The sequence below is a fragment of the Cheilinus undulatus genome, linkage group 18 (assembly GCF_018320785.1).
Source record: "Cheilinus undulatus linkage group 18, ASM1832078v1, whole genome shotgun sequence".
Taxonomy (NCBI): domain Eukaryota; kingdom Metazoa; phylum Chordata; class Actinopteri; order Labriformes; family Labridae; genus Cheilinus; species Cheilinus undulatus.
The window spans coordinates 21,256,041-21,277,756 of NC_054882.1; the positions used below are offsets into that span (position 1 = coordinate 21,256,041).

Here is a 21,716-nt window from a genome sequence, read left to right on the forward strand (position 1 = left end):
TTCTTTTGAATGTAGCTTTTAAAATGTAGCTTTTGCTGTATGCTTCAGATCATTTTCTTGCTGGAAAATAAATCTTCTCCTAAGCCATAGTTCTCTTACAGACTGACTGCTATATTCACTTTACTCTCTTACTTTGCAAGCCTTTCAGAGTCCGCTGCTGAGAAGCAACCACACAGCATGATGCTGCCACCACCATGCTTCACAGCAGGGATGGTGTGTTTGTGGTGGTGTGCAGTGTTTGGTGTCCACCAAACAGTGCCTTGTCTCATCAGACCAAAGAACTTTCTCCCACTTTACCACTGAGTCTCACACATGCCTTTAGGTGAACTCCAGTCCATATTTAATATGAGTTTTCTTCAACAGTGGCTTTCTCTTTGCCACTTTCCCATAAAGCTTTGACTGATGAAGGACCCAGGCAACAGGTGTCATATGCATCATTGCCACTGGAGCTTGTAACTCCTTCAGAGTAGTCATAGGTGTCTTGGTGGCCTCTCTCACTAGTCTCCTTCTTGCATGGTCACTCAGTTTGTGAGGACAGCCTGATCTAGGCAGATTTACAAATGTGCCATATTCCTTCTATTTCTTGATGATGGATCTAGCTGAACTCCAGGGGATGTTCAGTTCCTTGGAATTTGTTTTGTTTCCATCCCCTGACTTATACTTTTCAATAACCTTTCTGCTTGCTTGCTTGTGTACTTTTGTCTTCATGGTGTAATGGTAGCCAGGAATAGTGATTAACCAGTGATTGGACCTTCCAGACACAGGTGTCTTTATACTACAATCACTTGAGACAAATTCACTGCACTCAGGTGATCCACATTTCATTAACTGAGAGACTACTAGCACCAGTGGGCTGAACCTCTGTCGAATTAGGTTAGTCACTTCAAAGGGGGTGAATATTTATGTAGTCACTTATTTTACCTGCAAATTTGTGTTTCATTGACATTGCTTTGTAGAAATCTGTTTCACCTTTACATTAAAGAGGGTTTGTTTTTGTAATTTTCTTTTGTCAAAAAGCAAACTATATTAGCCACATTGTATTTGTAAAATCATAAAAAGGTAAAACACCCAAGGGGGTGTATTACATTTTATAAGCACAGTATGTGAGTTGGGGAGCATTGAGTCTGGAGGAGACTCCAACAAGAACTGGTGATACTTTTACAAATGACTTTTTCTCAGTAAATCCCTGTCATATCTAGAAGGTTGTCTTTTGAGCCACAAATTGACATTTTTATCCTTTAACCATTAATTATATATTCAATATTCTGATTATTTACATGTTATTTGGACATGCTTCTGCTTTGCATTATAGTGTTTTTTTTAACATCAGCTAGAAATACTTCAAGGAGCATCGAGCATACACTACTGTGCAGCTACAAATATCTTGCTCACTCCTGACTGACTCCAGCTTTGAGAAAACTTTTCTGAAAAACTTTTAGATAATCAGCCAACCCTGACATGAAAATATGGATGCAAGGGATTCATGATGTGCATTTAGCATCGAAACAACCCCTAAAAGATGGGACCAAATGTAAAGTTAGAACACTTTAAAAAGTTTGCATTTGAAATAACATCTCACTGAATTATGATTAAATAATTTCCCTCATTACCAAATTTATACTCTTACTCTGATAACAGATCTCCAGTCTGTGCCATAAGCTATAATTATATGTTTCTTGATTAAAATTATGAATCTGCTTTGTGCTGTCATGTGAGAAATTCATTAAATCTGATCCTCTTCAAGACATGAAGATGATTTAATAAGATTAAAGAAAAACAACATATTCATCTCTATATTTAATTATAACCACATAATTTAATCTCTTTGCATCTTTCTTGACTGTTCTTTTGAAGACGGGAGAGGAGGTCATTGTGTTTGATAGCGCTGACTGGCAGCGCACACAGCAGCAACAACAACATCTTTCACATGAGAATGGAGGACTGTGTGCTGGCGCCGAGAGCAACAGGCTGCATGAGGCTGTAAATTAGTCAACTACCTTCCTGTTCCAGCTGCTACATAATAAGAATCAGATGGCCGGCAGTCTCAAGATGGGGGGAGCACACACTATATATATATATATATATATATATATATATATATTTATGTATGTGCTTTAATGCGGACTCTACCATTTTGAACAGAAATGAGGAATTTCAATCTGAACTCACCCAAATTTGAGCCGGCTCACTGGGCTTCTCTGAGAAGTCAGAAATGAATCAAGCTTAACATTCAACCACTAAAACAAATTTTTTTGTTCAGGAATGACAGTAAATAACTATAATTTGACATATTAATCAAGAAATATTAATGTGCTTTACTATTTTTTCAGTTTTTTTGTAAATCAGTAAATTTGAAAATTCATGGATAACAATAATAATTATATTTTAGCATTAAAAATATCATTTCGGTTAAAGAGCTTCTACATATTGGTGTATTAACCATTGCAGAAACATAAAAAATGATTTTGGTAATTACCAGTGCTGTTATTTAGGGCAGCTGTGGCATAAACCTTACTTTGGTTAAGCACTGTATATATATATCTATATCTATATATCTATATATATATATATATATATATATATATTTTTTTTTTTTTTTTTTTTTTTTTTTTTTTTTTTTTTTTTTGATTGTACAGGAGCTTTAGATTTAAGGGATGATGGAGATAACTCTGAACTAACAGGCACAGGCAGTGCACATACACAATGTGTGGATGATTTGCTCAGAGCTTAGTGCACAGAGAGCCATGAGCTCAGGATTTAATCTCTAAACCGACAGCAACTCTTTGCTTTGGTATCAAGCCCTCTTAGTGTTATCTGTTCCTGTACAAACTCTTAGCAGTGATGCAAGTGTGTTATATAATCTTTAATAAAAATGGATGACTAAAAAGTCCTATCTGAGTTTGCATCCTGTGACCTTCCAGCATGTCTGCATTTAATGACATCACATTTCTTTCTATTATTTCTTTCTTCTTTCAAAACTGCCATTTGTAATTATTTAGCACAGCCTGCATCAATGATCTGGACATCGCCAAATGACACTCCACATTTCGCTGACCCTGTTACCCACCCCATTATCCAGTCCATACAAGCTCTAGAGCATAGGTCTCAAACTCGTGGCCTGCGGGCCAATTGCAGCCCGGGAAGATATTTTGTGGCCCCCTACTTGACATCAAAGTGTAGAGTTAGTGCGGCCTGCGCATTTTACACACGCACACTCCAGTCTCAGTTACAAAAATCAACCAGCTTCTGCTGCAAATCAACAACACTGCTGCTTTAAAACCAACAAAAGGCTCAATTCATATTACATCCATAATATGAATACACATCAAGAGAAAAGAACGAGATTTTTAAAATAGGTGCCTTAACCGAAAAATGCATTTAACACAATGCAGCTGAAAAAATGCTCTTTTGATGTCTTCGTAATAAAAAATCTTCCGACTGTTATGGTTGAGGGTGAAGGCATTGATGGTTTTTGCTTGGTCCAGGGCCATGACCAGTCATGCTGAATGTGTATTTAATGAATAATCCAGTCTAGTAAATTCATCATCAGTGGATTCTAAAAACGTTAAAATCTGTAAAAATTGCCTTGTTACAAGGACAGCATATTTTGCAGTACCTGTTGAGATTACTTGCAAATAAATTCTCTTTCTAAAGTAGCTAATTAACCCTTTTGTGTGCAAACATGCAGCACTCATTAAATGGTACCTGCAACTGATACTGGATCATTTCTCTTTATAAACATGACAGCAGCTTTTACTGTATATCAGTCGCTGGTTGTATTGAGACCCCTGTTCTAGAGCATAGGAGCTAAGAAAAACCCTGCCACACCACAGAATCAACCAAGAAGAAGTCAAACACAGAGCCACCACACTTCACAGCACTCTCTGTATCAGAATAAGGCAGTTATCAGCTGGATGAGCAAACGGGGGATATTGCAGTGCTCCAGAATCCTCCAGAGTGCATCTCTACTAACAGAGTCAATTGCTTTCTGGAAGTCAACATAGGCTGCAAGCTATTGCAGCAACCAAGAATGGGGTCTACTGTAGACCTCTTAGGTTTAAAGCCCAATAGTTCAGGCCACTGGTGTTAGAGCAGCAGATCACAGATCCTGTCAAGCAGTATCAGTGCAAAGGCCTTGCCTGGCACTGACAGAAGATCAAAGGCCCTGTAGTTCTTACACTCACATCATCCTCCTCTTCCAGTTGGTAGGGATGAGGTCTGTTCCCCATACATGCAAAGGAGAGCATGCAACCGCAGTAAGGAGGTTTCACCACCTGCCTGTTTTGTGGGAGTTTTCTTCTTGCACGCTGATTTCCACTGCGTTCAGCAAAAGTCTGCAATGTGTACGTTCTGTGTGACTGTGAAGCCTTTTCAGGAACATCTGTCCTTACCATGTGGAGTGTGCACTCCTTCTAGCTCCAGGCATGGTAGTTGAGCCCTTAGCCTAAAGTTAAAGGAAAAGTTGTGAAAGACGTACCCAGCAGCTCATTCATTACACTGTACACCTCCACTGTGCAAAGGTTTTCTTTAACTGAGGCATCTTTTTCATTAAACCAGTAGTCCAAAAAGTTTACACTATACCATCATTGCCTTTGAATGCAGGACTATGACACTGTGACGGAGAAAAGCTGTGAAAAAGTGGCCCTGCCAGACTGAGGTTAACCACAGTCAATTTAGGCTCATCATATTAGCTGCTGTACAGTAATCCTCCTCAGTCTTGGAAACAGTGATATAAACTCTTAAACCTTGTAATGAGTCCCCTTAGTTAAAAATATCAATCCAACATTGAACTCTGCATTAACAACGGTGAGACGATGCTGATTAGTGAGCTACACAAGGTGGCATACGGTAAATTTTTGATGTGTTTAAAGACAACTCAGACATTAGAGCATTAAAGGGGGGCAAAGTTAAGACCTTTTAATGATGTGTTCAAATGTCACACGGAGATAATTGAAATTTTAGTTTCTAGCGAGACATCTGAATAAATCCAGTCATTTTAAAGGAGTAATATTTAGTATAAGATAGATGTAAAGCATGAGTTCGGTTAAAAACATGTTGTCTTTTAATGTTAGCAAGTAAAAAAGCTCTCATGAGAAAATGGATGTCAGTAGTTGTACCAACAGTTGAGAATTGGTTTGACGTGATTCATGATATTTTCATTATGGAGAGACTCATTTTCAGGCTTAGACTCTAACAAGAGAAGTTTGTAAGCTGTTGGACACCTTGGACTAGGTATATCTTTACATTGAATCCTACTTTAACTGATCATAAACGATGGAATTTATGTCACTCTCCCCTCTAATTTTTTGTTAAGCTACTCAAGTGTACATAGTTGTCGGAGGCCAAAACGTTTGTTTAAAAAAGAACGATTTAATTTAATCTAAGTGTGCTTTATTTTATTTTTTACCTTATTTTTTACTATTATTACTATTGTTACTAACATTATTATATTATTTATTTATTTACTTATTTGTTTATTATTATTTCATATGTATGTGTGCAAGTATGTATATGTATGGGTGTATGTATATGTAGGTGTGGGTGTAGATATGTGTATGTATATATATATATATATATATATATATCTTTATTTGGTGTGCGTTTTGTGAAAATGCTCCAAGGGCCAAGGACTTACACCTGATTTTTTATTTATTGTTAGTATTATTATTTTTTTAATTACTATTGTTATTGTTATTATTATTGTGCTACAGTTGTTTTTTTTTTTGGTTTTGTTTTTCTTCTGGGGGAAAAAAAGGGAACAGGAAGTCTTTGCATAGTTGTGATGTGGAATGTTTTGGCTCTGTTCTTACTAAAAATCTAAATAACAAAACACAAAAAACAAACAAACAAAAAAAAAACATGTCTAATTTTTCCACCCTAAAAACACAAATAATCCTCTCAACATAAGTAACATTGCTGAATAGTGTGATCATTGAGTATTAATAAGAGTATCAGTATCAATAAAAATCAATGATCGTCATCCTGGACTGTAATGTTTTTCAGTTTTCAGCGAATTAAACTATGAAGAGTGATCAGAACTAAAAAGTGACTAAAACTTAACGTGTTTTTGTCTAAAGACTAAAAGAAAAAATAGTTGCCAAAATTAACACCGTCTCTAAGGCTACTCAACCACCGGGTTGTAAGTGTTTAGTTTTGTTCGTGAACAACTGTTGTAAACAGCTCCTCTAGCCCTTTAAAATAAAAAGTTGAAGAAATTCATACATTAATAAAACACATCAACGTAACCCACCTGGAAGGATGGAATGGTTTAAAGGTACTGGGGACTTGTCTAGGACTCGAACATGGGTAATCAGGACTTGACTCAGGTAAAGGGGACTCGACGAGGATTCTTCTTTGGTGACTCAGACTTGACTTTAAACACTAGGGACTTGGGACTTGACCCAGACTTGAGGTTTGGTGACCCGACTACAACACTACTTTCCGCCATTATCAGAAGTCTTTCCCCTTCTTTATCTTGATTGGCCAGTGAGAGAGAATTGACATTGACAAGCATGACACTGTTCCAAAATTGATCTGTTTACAGCTGAAAGGTTCAAAGACAGCTGACACAGAGAGGGATTTTTTGCCACTCAGTACACTGAGTAGTAAGATCTCTGGACTACATTGGCTTTGTATTGAAAACAAACACTAGAAGCACTAAAACTCTTCTGTGGACAAAGGCCCTTATGCTGCTCGATTTCTGGATCAAAGTCCAACACAGGGAGTGTGGAGCACACACAGAAAAGCTCAGTCAAGTTTGGGTCTGAATAAATGTTTACATGTGCAAGTAAACAAACCTCCAATCTCATGTTCTAGATATGTTAGCCTTTTAATGGTGTATTCACTTTAAGCTGGTTTAAAGAAGCATCCTTTACTTTCTTCCACTCATCTTTCTTCCACTCATCTCTCATCAGTTACACTTAACCACTGTCTATTCAATTCTTCTGTAACTTCTAAATTGACCAAAGTAAACTTCTTAGAGTGGACTTGTATTCTGGTGGCCTTTTACAATATAATATAGTTTCCACTCTATTTTCCTTTATTTTCTATCTTTCTTGCACTCTGACCAAGTCACTCTGTGAATAAACATGGCTGTCGTCATTTCATCATGATGTGCTGAGCTGCACCAGTCTCACCTGCCAGAGGCTGAAGGAAAATCTCCCCCATTTGATGAACAAATGAGATTCCATTCTGACCGTCGGCTGTAATCTCATCTGTCAGCGTAGCGTCACCTCCTGTCATAGAAAAATTGATGTGATCATTCCCTATCAGTCTGCTTTATAAATTATGTCACAACGGTTCAAAAGTGTTTCAAACGGCCAGTTTGTCACTACGTTTGACAGCTTTCTCCCCACAAAGAACATACTGAATCATAAAATGGGGCTTGTTTTGCCAGTTCCGGTGGGCTTTTACATTATTTTACTGTATTTTTCATGGGCATAAATAAAGAAGAATAAAGAAAAATAATGTTGAACTACTTCTTATAATCGGGAACAATCCTAAAAACAAGAAGATATCGCTGCAGTTTGTGGTACTCCTTGACGCTACAACAGGGTTACTGAAGTGTGACTATTATACTCTGCAAGACTATTGCACACTGTTTCTCAAACGTAAAGGAAGGAGTTCGGATAGTGTCACGTTAAAGTTACCTCTATATCCTCCTCCACCTCCCCCCGATGTGCAAGCTCCCCCTCCGCCTCCAAAGCCCCCATAGGTGGACCAGCTAAGCTTTGACAGAGCAAGGGGACAAGATGACCCCCCCTCAGCACCCTCTAATAGAGACTTTCCTGCCCTGGGGTTAGAACTGGGACTGCCCATCCAGCCACCACCTCCACCTTCAGGGAAAGAGACACAAAACAAGCAAAAAATTTAAAAAAAAATCAGATTGTACATATTGCAAAGATAATTAAATGGGGAAATAAAGCATACAGGTTATAAGAAAAGAACAAAAATGAAATGAAAAATGATCTTGGAAGAATACCTGTCTTAGAGGTAACTATGATGTAGAGAATAGGTTAATTTTCTTCTTCATTTTGTCCTCTTGATCAGTGATGCTGCTGTTCACTTAAACTTTCCTTCACAATTGCTAACTGAGCAAGGATGAAGAGCTTTAATTGACTGGCAGGGTGAACAGATACTTCCACTGGAAACTTTGAACCAGATTAGAGACACGCACAGTAAGGCAGTTAAGATGGATAACACATGTGGATGGATTTAGGAGGGCTGTGGCACAGCTGGATACTTTGTTCTTTATTCATAGCATGTTTCTGTGGACACTGGGCAACTTATGGTAAAATTTCATGCAGAAGGAACTTTGGTTGGTTGCTATCAAATGTAAACCAGGATGCAGGATCAGTGTTAAAAATAAGCCAGTTATTTACAGTGTCTATAAAAAGTATTCACCACCTTGGGTGTTTTATCTATTTTATAAACCAGTCATAGTCAATATAATTTGGCTATTAAGACCTAAACAAAAAAAAATTTTAAATGTCAAGGTGAAAACAGATTCTTACAAAGTAATGTCAATTAAATAAAACTAGAAAAGCACTCGGAGAGCACAGACCTCCATCATTAGCCCTATCTCCCAATAATACAGAATCCTTTAAAAAGTTCCTGGATCCAGACGGTGATCCAGATCACTCCCAAAATCCAGTCAGTTCTTCCTTAAGCCATTTCCGACATTTCCTGAAAATTTCATCAAAATCCGTCCATATCTTTTTGAGTTATGTTGCTAACAAACAAACTAATAAACCAACAAACTTACAAACCCTGCCGATCACAGTACTGGGTCTGCGTGGATGGGTCTCAATAAGCCTTGCACATCTGGACATTGTAATTTTACTACGTTCTTCTTTGCAAAACTGCTCAAGCTCTGAGGTCTGTGCCTTGACTTAGCCACTTCAGAACAGTCAACATGTTGTCTTTTATCCTTTTCAGTGAAGCTTTTGCTGTATGCTTTGGGTCATTGTCTTACTGAAAAAAAAAAAAAACTTCACCCAAGACAAAGAAGACTGTCCTAAATGAATTTCCCATATTTTCTCACATTCATTTTACCCTGCCTTCCAGGGCCAGCTGCCGAGAAAGCATCCTCACGGCATGATGCTGCCACCACTGTGCTTCACTGTTGGGATGATGTGTTTGTGGTGATGTGCAGTGTTTGGTGTCCACTAAACGAAGCATCTAGTCTGATGGTCAAAGAGCACAATTTTTCTTCTCATTAGACCAAAGAACTTTCTTCCACTGAACCGTGGAGTCTCACACATGCCATTTGAAAAACTATAGTTGGGATTTAATGAGTTTTCTTCAACAGTGGCTTTCTCTTTGCCACTCTCCCATAAAGCTTTCACTGGTTAATAACCCAGACAACAGTTGTTGTATGCAGAGTCTCTCACATTTCAGCTGCTGAAGTTTGTAACTCCTTCACAGTAGTCATAGGTGTCTCTCTCACTAGTCTCCTTCTTGCATGGTCACTCAGTTTGTGAGGACAGCCTGATCTAGGCAGAATTATACATGTCCCTGACTTATACTTTTCAATAACCTTTTCTCTGAGTTGCTTGAAGTGTTCTTTTGTCTTCATGGTGTAATGGTAGCCAGGAATAGTGATTAACCAATGACTGGACCTTCCAGAGAGAGGTGTCTTTATACTACAATAAAATGAGACACATTCCCTGCTCTAAGGTGATCTTGAATTTCCCTAATTGTGTGACTACTAACACCAATTGGCTGGATCTTTGTTGAATTAGGTCAGTCACTTTAAAGCGGGTGAATATTTACGCAGTCACTTATTTTACACATTTTTATTTAATTGGCCCCATGTTGTAGAAATCTGTTTTCACTCTGACATTTAAGAGATTTTTTTGTAGTCCTCTTTGGCCATGACTAATTCACAAAATCAATAAAAGGGTAAAACATTGGTGGGGTTGAATACTTTTCATAGGCACTGTAGTAATAAACTAAGAAAGCATTAGGGGAATTTAGAGCAACATATTTATCAAAATGAAGTTGAATTGATGCTGGAGAAGCCAAGACAGCTGACTTTTGGTGAAGGTCAAGCCTCTAAAAAGCTTTTCCAGGATGCAATTGGGTAATCTTGTTCTATCTAACCTTCTTGGAAACCATTATCATCTTAAAAGCTTTTTATCAGTTATTTTTAATGCAAATTTCCATCATAAGGTTATTTTTTCAGGTTTGGCATCTAGACAGAGTTTATGTTACCGTCCTCAGCATTCATCATGTGTATGAAAGAAGATTTACAACCACAGTTTGATATGATTTTTTTTAAAAATTATATCAGATATTTTTTGTTGTTTCTGTGCTGAGGATGCTGCACCTGTCCCCCCAATATAACATGCAGAGAAATACCAGCTATTGTTTGAGTATGTTTCATATCTTCTTCTCTACTGGAGTGCACACCTTGCTCTTAGAGTAGCAATGTTTCTTCTAAAATACTTTACCCTGTTTATTTAATTTGTGGGTGTTTAATTCAATTGTAATTTTGCAGAGCCACAGACCACATTACACACCTGTTTTCACAGACTGATAAGTTCATCCTATGTTTTTAAACTGATTTTGAAGAGCAAGGATTTAGTAGTGTCCCCTAAAGTCACTTTGAGAATTGTGTCTGATCAGTTGTTTTCATTGTATTACTAGTAAAACGCTGCACTACAGATGTTTTCAGAGATTCTGTGCCTGACCATGCAGTTTTTTAAATCCAGCTCTTACTGGAGGCTGTTTATCTACCAGAGCACTCTGAATTAGCTGCAGTCATACAAAGCTGTTTGCTTGTTGTTCAAAGAGAAAACCATGCTGGAATTTATGTATTCGGTCCTACCACAAAGTCCCAAGAAGGCAGGAAATTTCAATGAAGAGACTAACTTGCAGGAAGTAGGAAGCAGAGTAAAGCAGGCAGAGAATCACAGCAAAAAAGAGCTGTACTGTCCATTGCTATTTGGTGTAAATTTTTGTTTGTTTAATGATGGGGAGAATATTGGAGAGGGTCAGCCATTCACTGTTCATGAAAAAGATGTTTTTGACATTGCCTTTTGTTCATCACTTTACACCTACTCACAGCCACATTCGAATGTTCAGTTCGCACGTTGGCTCTGTTTCTACCATAAATCAAAATGTACGAGTCAATAGCTTGAACCACCTGCTGATCAAAGCCTGATATACAGCAGGGAGCAGATAAAAGCAAGCTTTAAATCCACACATATGTCCAGCAGGAGTACTTGAGTGTGAGACATTCTTAAATTATCACCTGAAGTCTCATGTGATGGCAGAATGATCAGTTTCAGAAATGCCAGACACAGTTCATCAACAACTCAGAGACACACATTAACACAAACATGCATGCACACTCCAGTACCCAAAGCTACATTTTTCTCCCAACACTCAGATCTTTATCTAAACAGTCTCACAGAGGTTTCTATATGATAAGCTGATAGACGGTCAATGTGTGTCAGAGGGGATTTATGTAGAACGATCAAGCAGGCTTTTCCAACAGCTAAGAGGAGCTGCTCTGGCATAAATGCCTTTCTTTAAAGGTTGAGACCCGTCAGGAAAAATGTACGATGCAGTACAATCCCATTATCCACAGGTTATAGATATCCTGCTGTGTGAGTGCAAGTATGCATGCAAACCCCTGCTGCTTTAGTGTTTGTATAAAGAACAAACCTGTCATCGTGTGGGCTTCAGCCAGCCATGCCTCTACAGACAACACTGCCTTTTAGAGAAATGAAAAACATGCTTTTGATCGCACAAAATCTTGTTGCTATTCGAGGTTCAAGCACTTTCACAACTTAGTGGAAAAAAGGAGCTCATTGTTGACTAGGGCATGCTAAATTGCAGCCAATCATGAGGGCCATTCAGAAAACAATACCAACACCAGTACTCACACTGAAGTAGCATGTTGTCCTCATGTCAAAATGTCTCAGCAAAACATTTACTGATGGAGAAGCTTCTTTTCTTTTTGTAATCACATTGTAAATGTATTTTTTCAAAAGCTGTTTCTCTTAAAATGTAAGGTTTCAACCACTAACGATGATAGCACCTGGCTGCAGATATGCATATACGCATGCACACTTTGACAACTGTAACTACAAATAATTGGTTCAAAATATCAGAATTGATGATGAATATAGAAATATGAGATATACTCAGCAATATAGGGGTGCCCAATAAGACAATGTCAGATCTAGAAGAAAAAGAATGTAACAGCTATCTGCTAAAGCTGTTTCATCATTTTATCGCATTTACTTCTAGCTCTTTTCTCCCTAACCCACTCCCTTTCTGCTTCCCAAAGTAGCAGTGATTTATGGCTGGAAATGAAACTGAAACTTACTACTTAGTCCTTAAGAACACTTCTGTCTTACAGGTAGCTGTGCCTTGGTTTTCTCAACAATTAGTGTGCAAAAAATACATTTATTGTTATTATGGTGAAGTATCACTTTAAGAAAAAAGGAAGGGAAGTAATACAAAGCACAGTTGAACAAAACATAAACAACACTCAAATCTGTTCATAAAGTCCAAGCCTCACTTGATAACCCATTACTGTCAAGAAATCTATAAAACACATTCCATACATTCTAAAACTTGTCGAGTTTGTTCTTTGTAAAATCACTGATGTGTTCAAGAGCAAGAAAAAAGGGTAGTTCCTTTCAACCACTGAGACACACCACAGATTGTTTGTTGTTTCCATTACCGAGCAACACATCTTTTAGCCCCCAAGAAACACACATTAAACAGTGAATTTAAGTTATTTGAAATTACAAAATCATCTGGGTAGATATTGAGTGCATAGTTTGGGGTTAAGACGGAACTCTTTACTAATAATTTTGCTACACTCTCACATGCATTGAAACAGACCCCTTCTAGTCACCACATTTAATGCACGTATCAGGAATATTTGAGTTAAATCGGTGTAATCTTGCTGGAGTAATACATTATTTAGTAAGCCATTTATATTGCAGTAACTTGGAATGAGTATTAACTGTTTGAGTTTGAACTAAAGAACATGCCTCTGACCATTCCTCTAATGTTATGTCCACCTGTAAATCCTGTCTCCACACCCGTAAAATGTTACCTGATGATTCATTGCAGTTGCAAACAAACATATCATAAAGTTGAGACACCTGACCCTTAGCCTTCAGATTTTCTAAAGTTGGAGCTGAAGGTGTTGAAAAAAGAGTTTATTGTGAATTTGGTACACAGCTTTAAGTTCCATGAATGACAGAAATTTATTTTCAGAATAAAGATCAGATACCTTTGATACACTAGATGTTGCCCAGAGTTTGAAACCTGGATCCGCTCTGCCCACAGTTTACAAAAATTGGAGTAAATTGTGACAGCTTCTTTTCCTCTCCCAAATACGCGAGGGTGGTGTGCCATACCATTATTGTATTCTTTAGAAAATGATTTTTTGTTGGTTTCAAAAGAGTTTTCTTATCTGCAGAGTGCAAATATAAGTTTAAAGGATAGCAATCGATTTGGATTCCATTACTACCCATGATGGGGGATTATCCTTGACAAAATAGAACATCGCTGCTCTAATTTGAGCCACACAGAAATACCACCTAAGATTTAGTAGTTGTAATTGACCCCTGTCATATGGCATATATAATAAGGAGAGCCTGAGTTTTGGACGTGTCTTGGACTTGTTTCTCCATATGAAATTGAAGAAGGTTTTTTGCAACATTTTAAAGAAAGAGGGTTGTGGAGAAAGTGGTATTGATTGGAAGAGATACAGGAAGGTAAAATTATCATTTTTATGACATTTATTCTCCCAATCAGAGAAACAGGTAGCGTGTTCCATCTGTTAATAAGTTGTGTAGCTGTCTCTGTAAGGGTGTCGTAGTTGGCTGTTACAATTCTACTGATAGTTTGCATAATTTTAACACCCGGGTATGTTAAATCACAGCAACCACAAAAAGGTTGGATAATGGGGAGTAGAGCCTTATTTCCAGCCAAAGCAAAACTATATCTTCCAACTTTTTGTTGCCTTATTTGCAGATAAAAAAAAATATCCAGCTCTTTGCTTATGCAGCTCTACAATAAGCCGTTGGCAAGGGTTTTGGAAAATTTGGCTCTCTATTTCTTTGATTGATTTGAGTTGTTCCATCTCCGCTCTTTGAGATTTGTTCTTAAAGCTAACAAAACTTATCATTTGGCCTCTTATAAAAGCTTTACAAGCTTCCCATCTCACAGCTGCAATAGACTGATCAGTATTGTTTTCAAAGTAAAAATCAATTTGTGCCCCAATATACTCCACAAATTCAGGATCCCTGAGCCAAGTCGACTGGAGTCGCCACCTTGGGTGCTGATAAACCACGCAAGGAAATTTCAACAAAAATGGTACAGAGGCATGGTCTGAAATTATCATACCATCGTACCAACATTTAGTAATTTTAGATGTTAAGTTTCCTGAAACTAAAAAATAAATCCTGGAGAAAGTCTTCTAAGTACTGGAGTAACAAGAAAAGGTAGACTGATCTGGGTGCAGGTTTCTCCACACATCATTTAGGTTAAAGTTCTTAATACAAGAAAGTAGCTCTTTTCTTGTCTGCAGATGTGAAGTGTCTACTCCTGTGGACCTGTCCAACTCTGGCTGCAGAACACAATTGAAATCACCTCCTATGATAAACTCACCAAGCAGAGTGGCTAATGATAAGAAGAGGTTTCTAAAGAATGCTGCATTATCAATATTTGACCCATACACATTTAACAAATTTAACCTGACTGAAAGAATTTGATATTGAATAGTAAGATATCTGCCAAAATTATCTTCAGTCACACTGATAAGCTGAAAAGGTACTGACTTATGTATAATAGTAGTAATAGTACATAATACATAATAGTAATAACTCCTCTTACATGTGAGCTTAAAGAGGCTGAGAACACCTGGCTTGGCCATCTTCTCCTCACTCTGATTAGCCTACATCATCAGTGGTTAAGTGACTCTCATGCAGAAAAAATATTTTGGAGTTCAACCGCCAAATCCAGCTCATAACTTGATTTAGTTTGACAAGTGTGTTTAGTCTTTTAACATTCCAAGAGGTAAACTGAAGATCAGAGACCATAAGAAATAAATGAATACTGTTATGTGAGCATATCTGATGTGAGACTTTAAAGGGCTGTTAGTAAAAAAGGTAACATGATAGTCAAAGAACAGACTGTAAAAGGGAACACTTAAGGCAGTAGGAAAAACAGAAACATAGTTGAATGTATTTCCCCAACTAAATACACCCACCCACCCCAGTAAAGAAACATCCCAAGGAGCCCACACATGAGCCCTATTATGGAGCTACACTGGTCCACATACATAGAAACCATAATGAGGAGCAGCTTGCTTAACAACCAAAGGAGACCACCCCAACTCCCTCTTCCTAATGTGGTGCAGTAAAACTTAGTGTTTAGTTTTGCACACCATTTGTAGCCATGAACAGTAAATAAAATACTTACTGAATCATGTAAACAGTGTTCATATTGTCCATGTACAGCCACTAGACGGCTGGAACATACCTATTAGCTCAGGCATGGTGATCATCAAGTGGTATGAAACAGTTAAGTTTGCTCATTTGTCCACGGATTGATGACTGTGGCCCCTCAGCTCCTGCATGAACTTCTCCGCTGCCTCCACCATCTCAAAAGTGTGGCGTCTTCTTTTGCGTGTAATAAACAGCGTCGCCGGGAGAACTACCCCATACCGTAGATCCGGAAAGGCGAGAGATGCCAGGTTTCTTCTTCACTTGATCGAAGATTTTCCTTCGTTTTAGCAGATCGGCAGAGATGTGAGGAAAGATCATGATCTGTTGGTTATCCAGGAGCAAGGGACGTTTCTTTCTGGCAGCCCTCATGGCAGCCATCCACTTCATTAACTAGACCCTCGATAGTAATTTTCATGGCCGCATTTTGAGCTTGCATGGAACCATGTTGTACTGATTCGAACTAATTCTCTCTTCAGCTTTCAAGGCGTGTGCCGTCACTGCTTTAGGTTCACCCTGTACTCCTTGAATTGCATATAACAGTCCGGCAAATCTTGCTATGAAGTCCTCCTTCATTGCTTCAATAGCAGTCAAGATGTAGTCGGGACCAGTCGCTATGTCAGAATCCGTAGCTTCCTTGCTAGCACTCCTGTTAGCTGGCTGCGTAGGTTCTAATTTAGCAGAATTTTTTGACTGTTTTGATCATCTTGGTGACATTTGGAGCTGCACAGTACCCTCGGTGATGAGATATATGGCCATCTGAATAATTCAGGTAGTTCAGATGCCAGATTTTTCAAGTTTGACAGAGAGCTCCAGACACCTGTCTGCTCAGCAATGCCTATAACTGGAAGTCCCCATACACCTCGAAAAGATTCAGCTGCTGTTTTGTTCAATTTCACCAAAAAATTCAAGTTAATTCATTGCTCAACTTTTAAGCTAATCATTTCCCGATACCTTAGCAAAAAAACGTGCACTTTATCGGTATTTAGCAGTGAACTAAAGACATCAATTATTGGAAACTTAAAGCAGTTGTGCATGAAAATCCAACCTTTAATATCTAACTCAGTGACTGTGAAGCACACAGTTTTATTTGGAATAATGTGAACTCTGAAAGAGATTAATCTCAAAGACAGTTTTATAAACCTGGAACAATAAAAAGATCAAATGATACCTGCAGCACCAGTCTGACCACTGGTACCAGGAGCTGCGGTGCTGTTTTCATACTGCTCCAGTGGAATATGGTCAGATGTGGACTCTGGGTCCTCCATATAGGCATTTCCTCCTCCACCAGCAGCAATCAGCAAGGGAACCAGCTCCCCTTCCTCCATCTGAAAGACAAGAGAACATACTAGAAATGAAGAGTAATTACATTAATTGCTCCTTTGTTATGATACCAACTTCCAGAGTATGTTTCCCCCATCCAAAGCTGTTAACACCCCACTGAACTGCTGATATGTCTACATGTACAATTACTATCAGTATGTTCACATAATCGCCACAGAGCCACAAAAAAAAAAAAAAACAGGAAAGGATAAACAGCACAAATGCTCTACCAATCACCTTAAAGATGTAGGTCGCTCCCCCTCCTCCACCTCCTCCCCCTGCCCATTCTGCACCAGCCTCTCCCCTGCGGTTATCTTCAATCACAGACGACTCTCCCAGGCAGATTTTCTGGGTTAGGGGGTTTCTCTACACAGGAGAGGGAGACTCAACTTCAGAAGTATAAATCTTAAAGTACAAATCCAGCAGGCAAGATTTCTTTAATCTAGGGTCAACTGTCTCCCCAAGGGAATTGCACTCAAATCTTTGGAGTCTGTCCTTGCTCTCACCCTACTCACCCCCGGGCACGCATCCTCTCCCTGGTGGCCCACTAAGATGTAAAGCACATCTCCTTTTTCCAGAGGAAAGATTGCAGATATGAAGACCCCATGGTTGCGTTTGTTGTGGTTTTTTGCTCCTTTTCCTCCTGCAGCACCGTAGGCAGAGATCCTGAAGGGAAATTGTTTCACCACAGGAGCATAACAGACTGTGAGTGACAGAAATTGTCTTTGGCTCAGGCTTCACAGTATGCATTTTACTATATAAATACACCTCAATACACTTGCACAAAAGGCAATAGATTTCTGTCAAACTGACAAAACCTCCTGAGGTTTTACATAAATTCCCTCTTGAAACAGACATTCTGTGATGGTGTTGGCATGAAGTGCAGCTGTGACCATTTAAGCCCCATACCCTGTAAATCCATTGCAACATTTCTGTTGCCTCTTTTTTGTCATCATAAGTGTGATAATGAGGTCCCATGACTGGCTCTGCAAAGACAATTAAATTGCTCGTCTTCTTCATCTGGCAAGAGAACAATCAGTTACTCTCAGCAAGGCCAGCATGATTAAGGCCCAGAATATGCACTCATGCATCTTAACTTTCACCAAGCAGAGCTTTCGGTAAGCACAACAGTTATTAACATAAAAGAGGAGTATGATCTGTTCACTGGGCTTCTAGAAACACTGTGACTAATGATCAGAGTGGAAAATACAGCACAACTCTTTCTTTCAAGATAAGTCCTGTGACTTATTTTCTGAATGCTGTGACTAACAACCAGAAGTTCATTAGGTCCTCCAGATAATACTTTGAATGTGTGGCATACAAATATTTGAACTAAAAATCTTTGATGTCATTAATCATTTGTGGTCCATGTCTGTTAGGCTTTACCTGTACCAACTGTAGGTTTAGTTTGAACAACTGTCAGTTTTGCCAAGGACTGTGTATAACGATGGACAGGTCAACAGTGACCTAAGTGTGAAGCCAAAACAATTAGACCTCCCCCCTGCTGACTGGCTACAGTCTTTCTAACTAACATGAACTGGCTAACAGAATACCTTTATTTGCATTTAAAGTACATCAGAAACTTTCCTTTTTTTCTTTATTTCTTCTCCAGTCTGACCAGAATTGTCATAATCGTGAGTGCTTGAAGCAAACACAAGGTTCCTATAAACTTTTAAAAATCAGATCTAAGATTTTTTTCGAAGAATGAATTGAAAAAAATAATAGTGCTTCTTGCATGGTAAACGGTCAAAAATAAAAGGCATATGAAATTTCTCAGTACACTAGACTGGTCTGGTTTCCATTGAGTACAAAGGACAAGAAAGACTGTCCATTTTAACATACAAGTAATTTTTTCTTCCCTTTTACTGGATTTTCTAACTATACACAAAACAACATCACCAGACATACAGAGTTAAAGCTCTCCTTTATCACTTACAGGTATCTGTTAGTTGCAGGAACTCTCCATATTTGGACGCCCTTCAAAGAGCCTTCCTTTCCCACTGTAACACTGACATTTTTGTTCCTATAGGTGCTGTCACACTGAGCCTGGGTTGGACCATGGGGACCACTGGCACCACATGAGTTGAACCACCATGTCATCAAGGAAACCTCTGGAGAAATTGAGACAAAAAGGGGACTAGTTTTATATTTCAGTGGGAGTATTTGTTTAGCTCTGGTATATAATCTTAAATACATGTAATAAATAAATATAAAAAAAATGCATGAGTACTTGTTTATTTTTAAACATCCAAAGACAAAAGCACATATATGGTAAAGCATCTAGTTGATGGGACCTGGTATATGAGCCCTTAATGTACGATAAATTATAGATTCTTAGGCTGACCACACACCAGGATTTTAAGCCCGATTTGAGGCAAGATTTTCCTTCCTCGACGATCATGGGGGAGTATCCAGAGTGGATCCTCGTCGCAAACCATTATTTGTCTGAATACTCCTCAAGTGTGTGGTGTCAACACGATTATTTTACCGCTCCAAATCGTCTTATAGCCTCCCAGACTCCGAATCATAAATATCAAACACGTTTGATATTTACGATTTGAGGTCCTAGTGCCTAAGACGAAGTACCCACATCAACAAACGAGAGTGAGCAGACAGGATCATATGTACTTTTACCGTTCAAAAGCATAAACACAGCTGTACCTTCACTCCAGCTAGGACAGCCTGTTGCGGAGGGACAGCAAGAGGGTATCTACAGACATCTATGGTTGTTTTTTTCTGAAGTCACATGATCACCTGAGGTCATTGGCAGGTCGGCAGGTATGTGGTCTCCATTGATCTGAAAGTCTGGCTGAGTTGTGTAGTATGTGCGTTCGGAGGATTAAAGATCAAAAATCATTTGAAAATGTCCTGATCAATGTTGTTTCCCACATTTTTAAAATCATTCCAGATTTTAAAGTTGTCTCCTGTGTGGCCAGCCTTATCAGCAACTGTTACGTAAGTTCTGCACAAACAATGGTTCTATAAGGGATAAGGGACATTGAAAATTCTAAAAGTATCCAAGGAGATAGAAGAAGCTGCACGCTACCTGGGCCTGGGGGCTCTGGAAGGGGGCTTAGGAAATCCTCCAAGAGCTCCATGGTCAGGAGAGAGTTGAGATCTAAGGAGAGGCAGGAAGCCATGGAAGGTGGGAGAACAGAGAGAAAAGAACATCCATGTGCATATCACTGAAGTGTAAAAAAAATCTATTTAGACAGAGAAAAACAAAATAAATTAAACAAAAGAAAGAAAAGTAAAGAAAATAAAATAAAAGAATTCTAGGAAGTGTTGAAAACCGAAACATCTCCTCAAACTAATTTTTCAGCAGGAAAGCGTTAATGTGTTTATCCTTCATTCCTTTTCTGCTGTAGCATACAGGTAAGGTGTGTGTTTTCTGTTTCACGGTTACAATAACTGTTTTTGTACATTTTTAAGATTTTAAGGGGAGCATAATTTGCACAACCCTAAACTTCCCAGAGACAACACAGTCCATCAAGATACATAATCAATGACCTTTAACAACTAATGAGAGCCTTCATGGCCTTATCTTTGCTGGGTCATAAATGTAATCGAGGCAACCATTAAAAATACTCAAGGGTCCTAACCCAACCGTAGTAACAACAAGAAAATGATCCAGTGGTGTTCACCTGATCCTGTGACTACATCACACAGACAACACAGGGAATTCCTTCAATCCAATAAACAAAACTTGTAAATGACATCTAGGTGTAAACTCTGGTACCAATTCATAGCTGACCATTTCAATAGAGCAGAAAATAGCTTTAAAGAAAAAAGTCAAGATCGTTTGAATTAATGCCCGAATGCCAGACTAACAATGACAGGAATGTTGGCACTCACTTTGCAGTACAGTGTTTGAGAAAAACATACAGTGTTGGTTATCCTTCATCATAAACATTCATTGAATCAGTGCATCAAACAAATGACTGAGGACCTGAAAAGCTCAAAGCTTCAGACAGCAGTCATCAATCTCAGCATAGTTAAGGCCTCTTGCTTCTCTTTTCTCCATTTTTACTCAGCAACAGTCTGATTTAATAACATAGAGGGATAATAATCAATTAAATAATTCTTAAAGTCAGGAGACAAATTGAACACAACTAAGACAAATCCACTGTCCTTTTGGGCCTCACTGGCTTATAAGTATAATAAGCCATAGAGCCCGCCTGTGTGACATTTACTGAAAGTGGTCTCTGTGGCCACATATGCCCTGCAGGAGTTTTTGTGTAAATAATCAGAACTTATGCTTTTTAGTGTCTCTGACCAAAAAGAATTGTGTTTATATTAAAACAAGCTGAATGGCGAGTTTCCCGAAAAAACATTTGCTAAGCGTGTTTTGGCATATTTGCATAAGAGTTTTGTTTTATATCCTTACATATTTTTGCAGTCCTGTTCCTAATCACATTGTTAGTCCAACTGATGAACCTAGCACAGAAAGTAAAGCCATTTGCTTGGCAGATTATTTCTTTGTTGTAATGATGCTTCTAGGCAATAAATCTACTACCATTAGAAAGCCTGTTTATTCCCTTTTAAATTGCCACATTTGAAAGGAACATGCATTTGTGGGATGAGCAGCAGAGCTGAATATGTGGGTTAAGCCTTTGAAAAATTTGCCAAATCTTCTCTGCTTATGCCAAACAGCTTATCTGCCATTGACTCTTGTTTGGTGTTTGGTGGGTTGGATGATTGAAGTCTGAAGAAACAAGACATATTGCAGATTTAACAATTTATTCTCTTAGGAGCAGGAGCCTCAGTAACGTGTGGAAGAACCATACACAGCTGCCAACAGCCTGGCACCTCTTCCTCATGCTGGTCACCAGCCTGGTCACACACTGCTTTGGGATGGCATCCCATTCTTCAACCAGCATTTGTGGCAAGTCAGCCAATGTGGTTGAGTTGGTC

The 21,716-nt window shown here is 38.6% G+C and overlaps 1 protein-coding gene across 3 annotated transcripts in view; it reads right to left on the minus strand.

The window, feature by feature from the left end:
- ltk (leukocyte receptor tyrosine kinase) overlaps positions 1-21,716 on the minus strand; it is a 93,278-nt gene that overhangs the window by 21,575 nt on the left and 49,987 nt on the right. For 2 of the 3 annotated variants that reach the window (XM_041812677.1, XM_041812676.1), the window contains exons 11-17: positions 19,849-19,920; positions 18,739-18,913; positions 17,318-17,468; positions 17,040-17,168; positions 16,651-16,807; positions 7,650-7,835; positions 7,137-7,235 (exon numbers count right to left, since the gene is read on the minus strand). In XM_041812677.1, coding sequence (XP_041668611.1) covers positions 7,137-7,235; positions 7,650-7,835; positions 16,651-16,807; positions 17,040-17,168; positions 17,318-17,468; positions 18,739-18,913; positions 19,849-19,920 — 969 coding nt within the window. The remainder of the gene's footprint in view (positions 1-7,136; positions 7,236-7,649; positions 7,836-16,650; positions 16,808-17,039; positions 17,169-17,317; positions 17,469-18,738; positions 18,914-19,848; positions 19,921-21,716) is intronic. The other variant, XM_041812678.1, reaches the window with a different exon arrangement.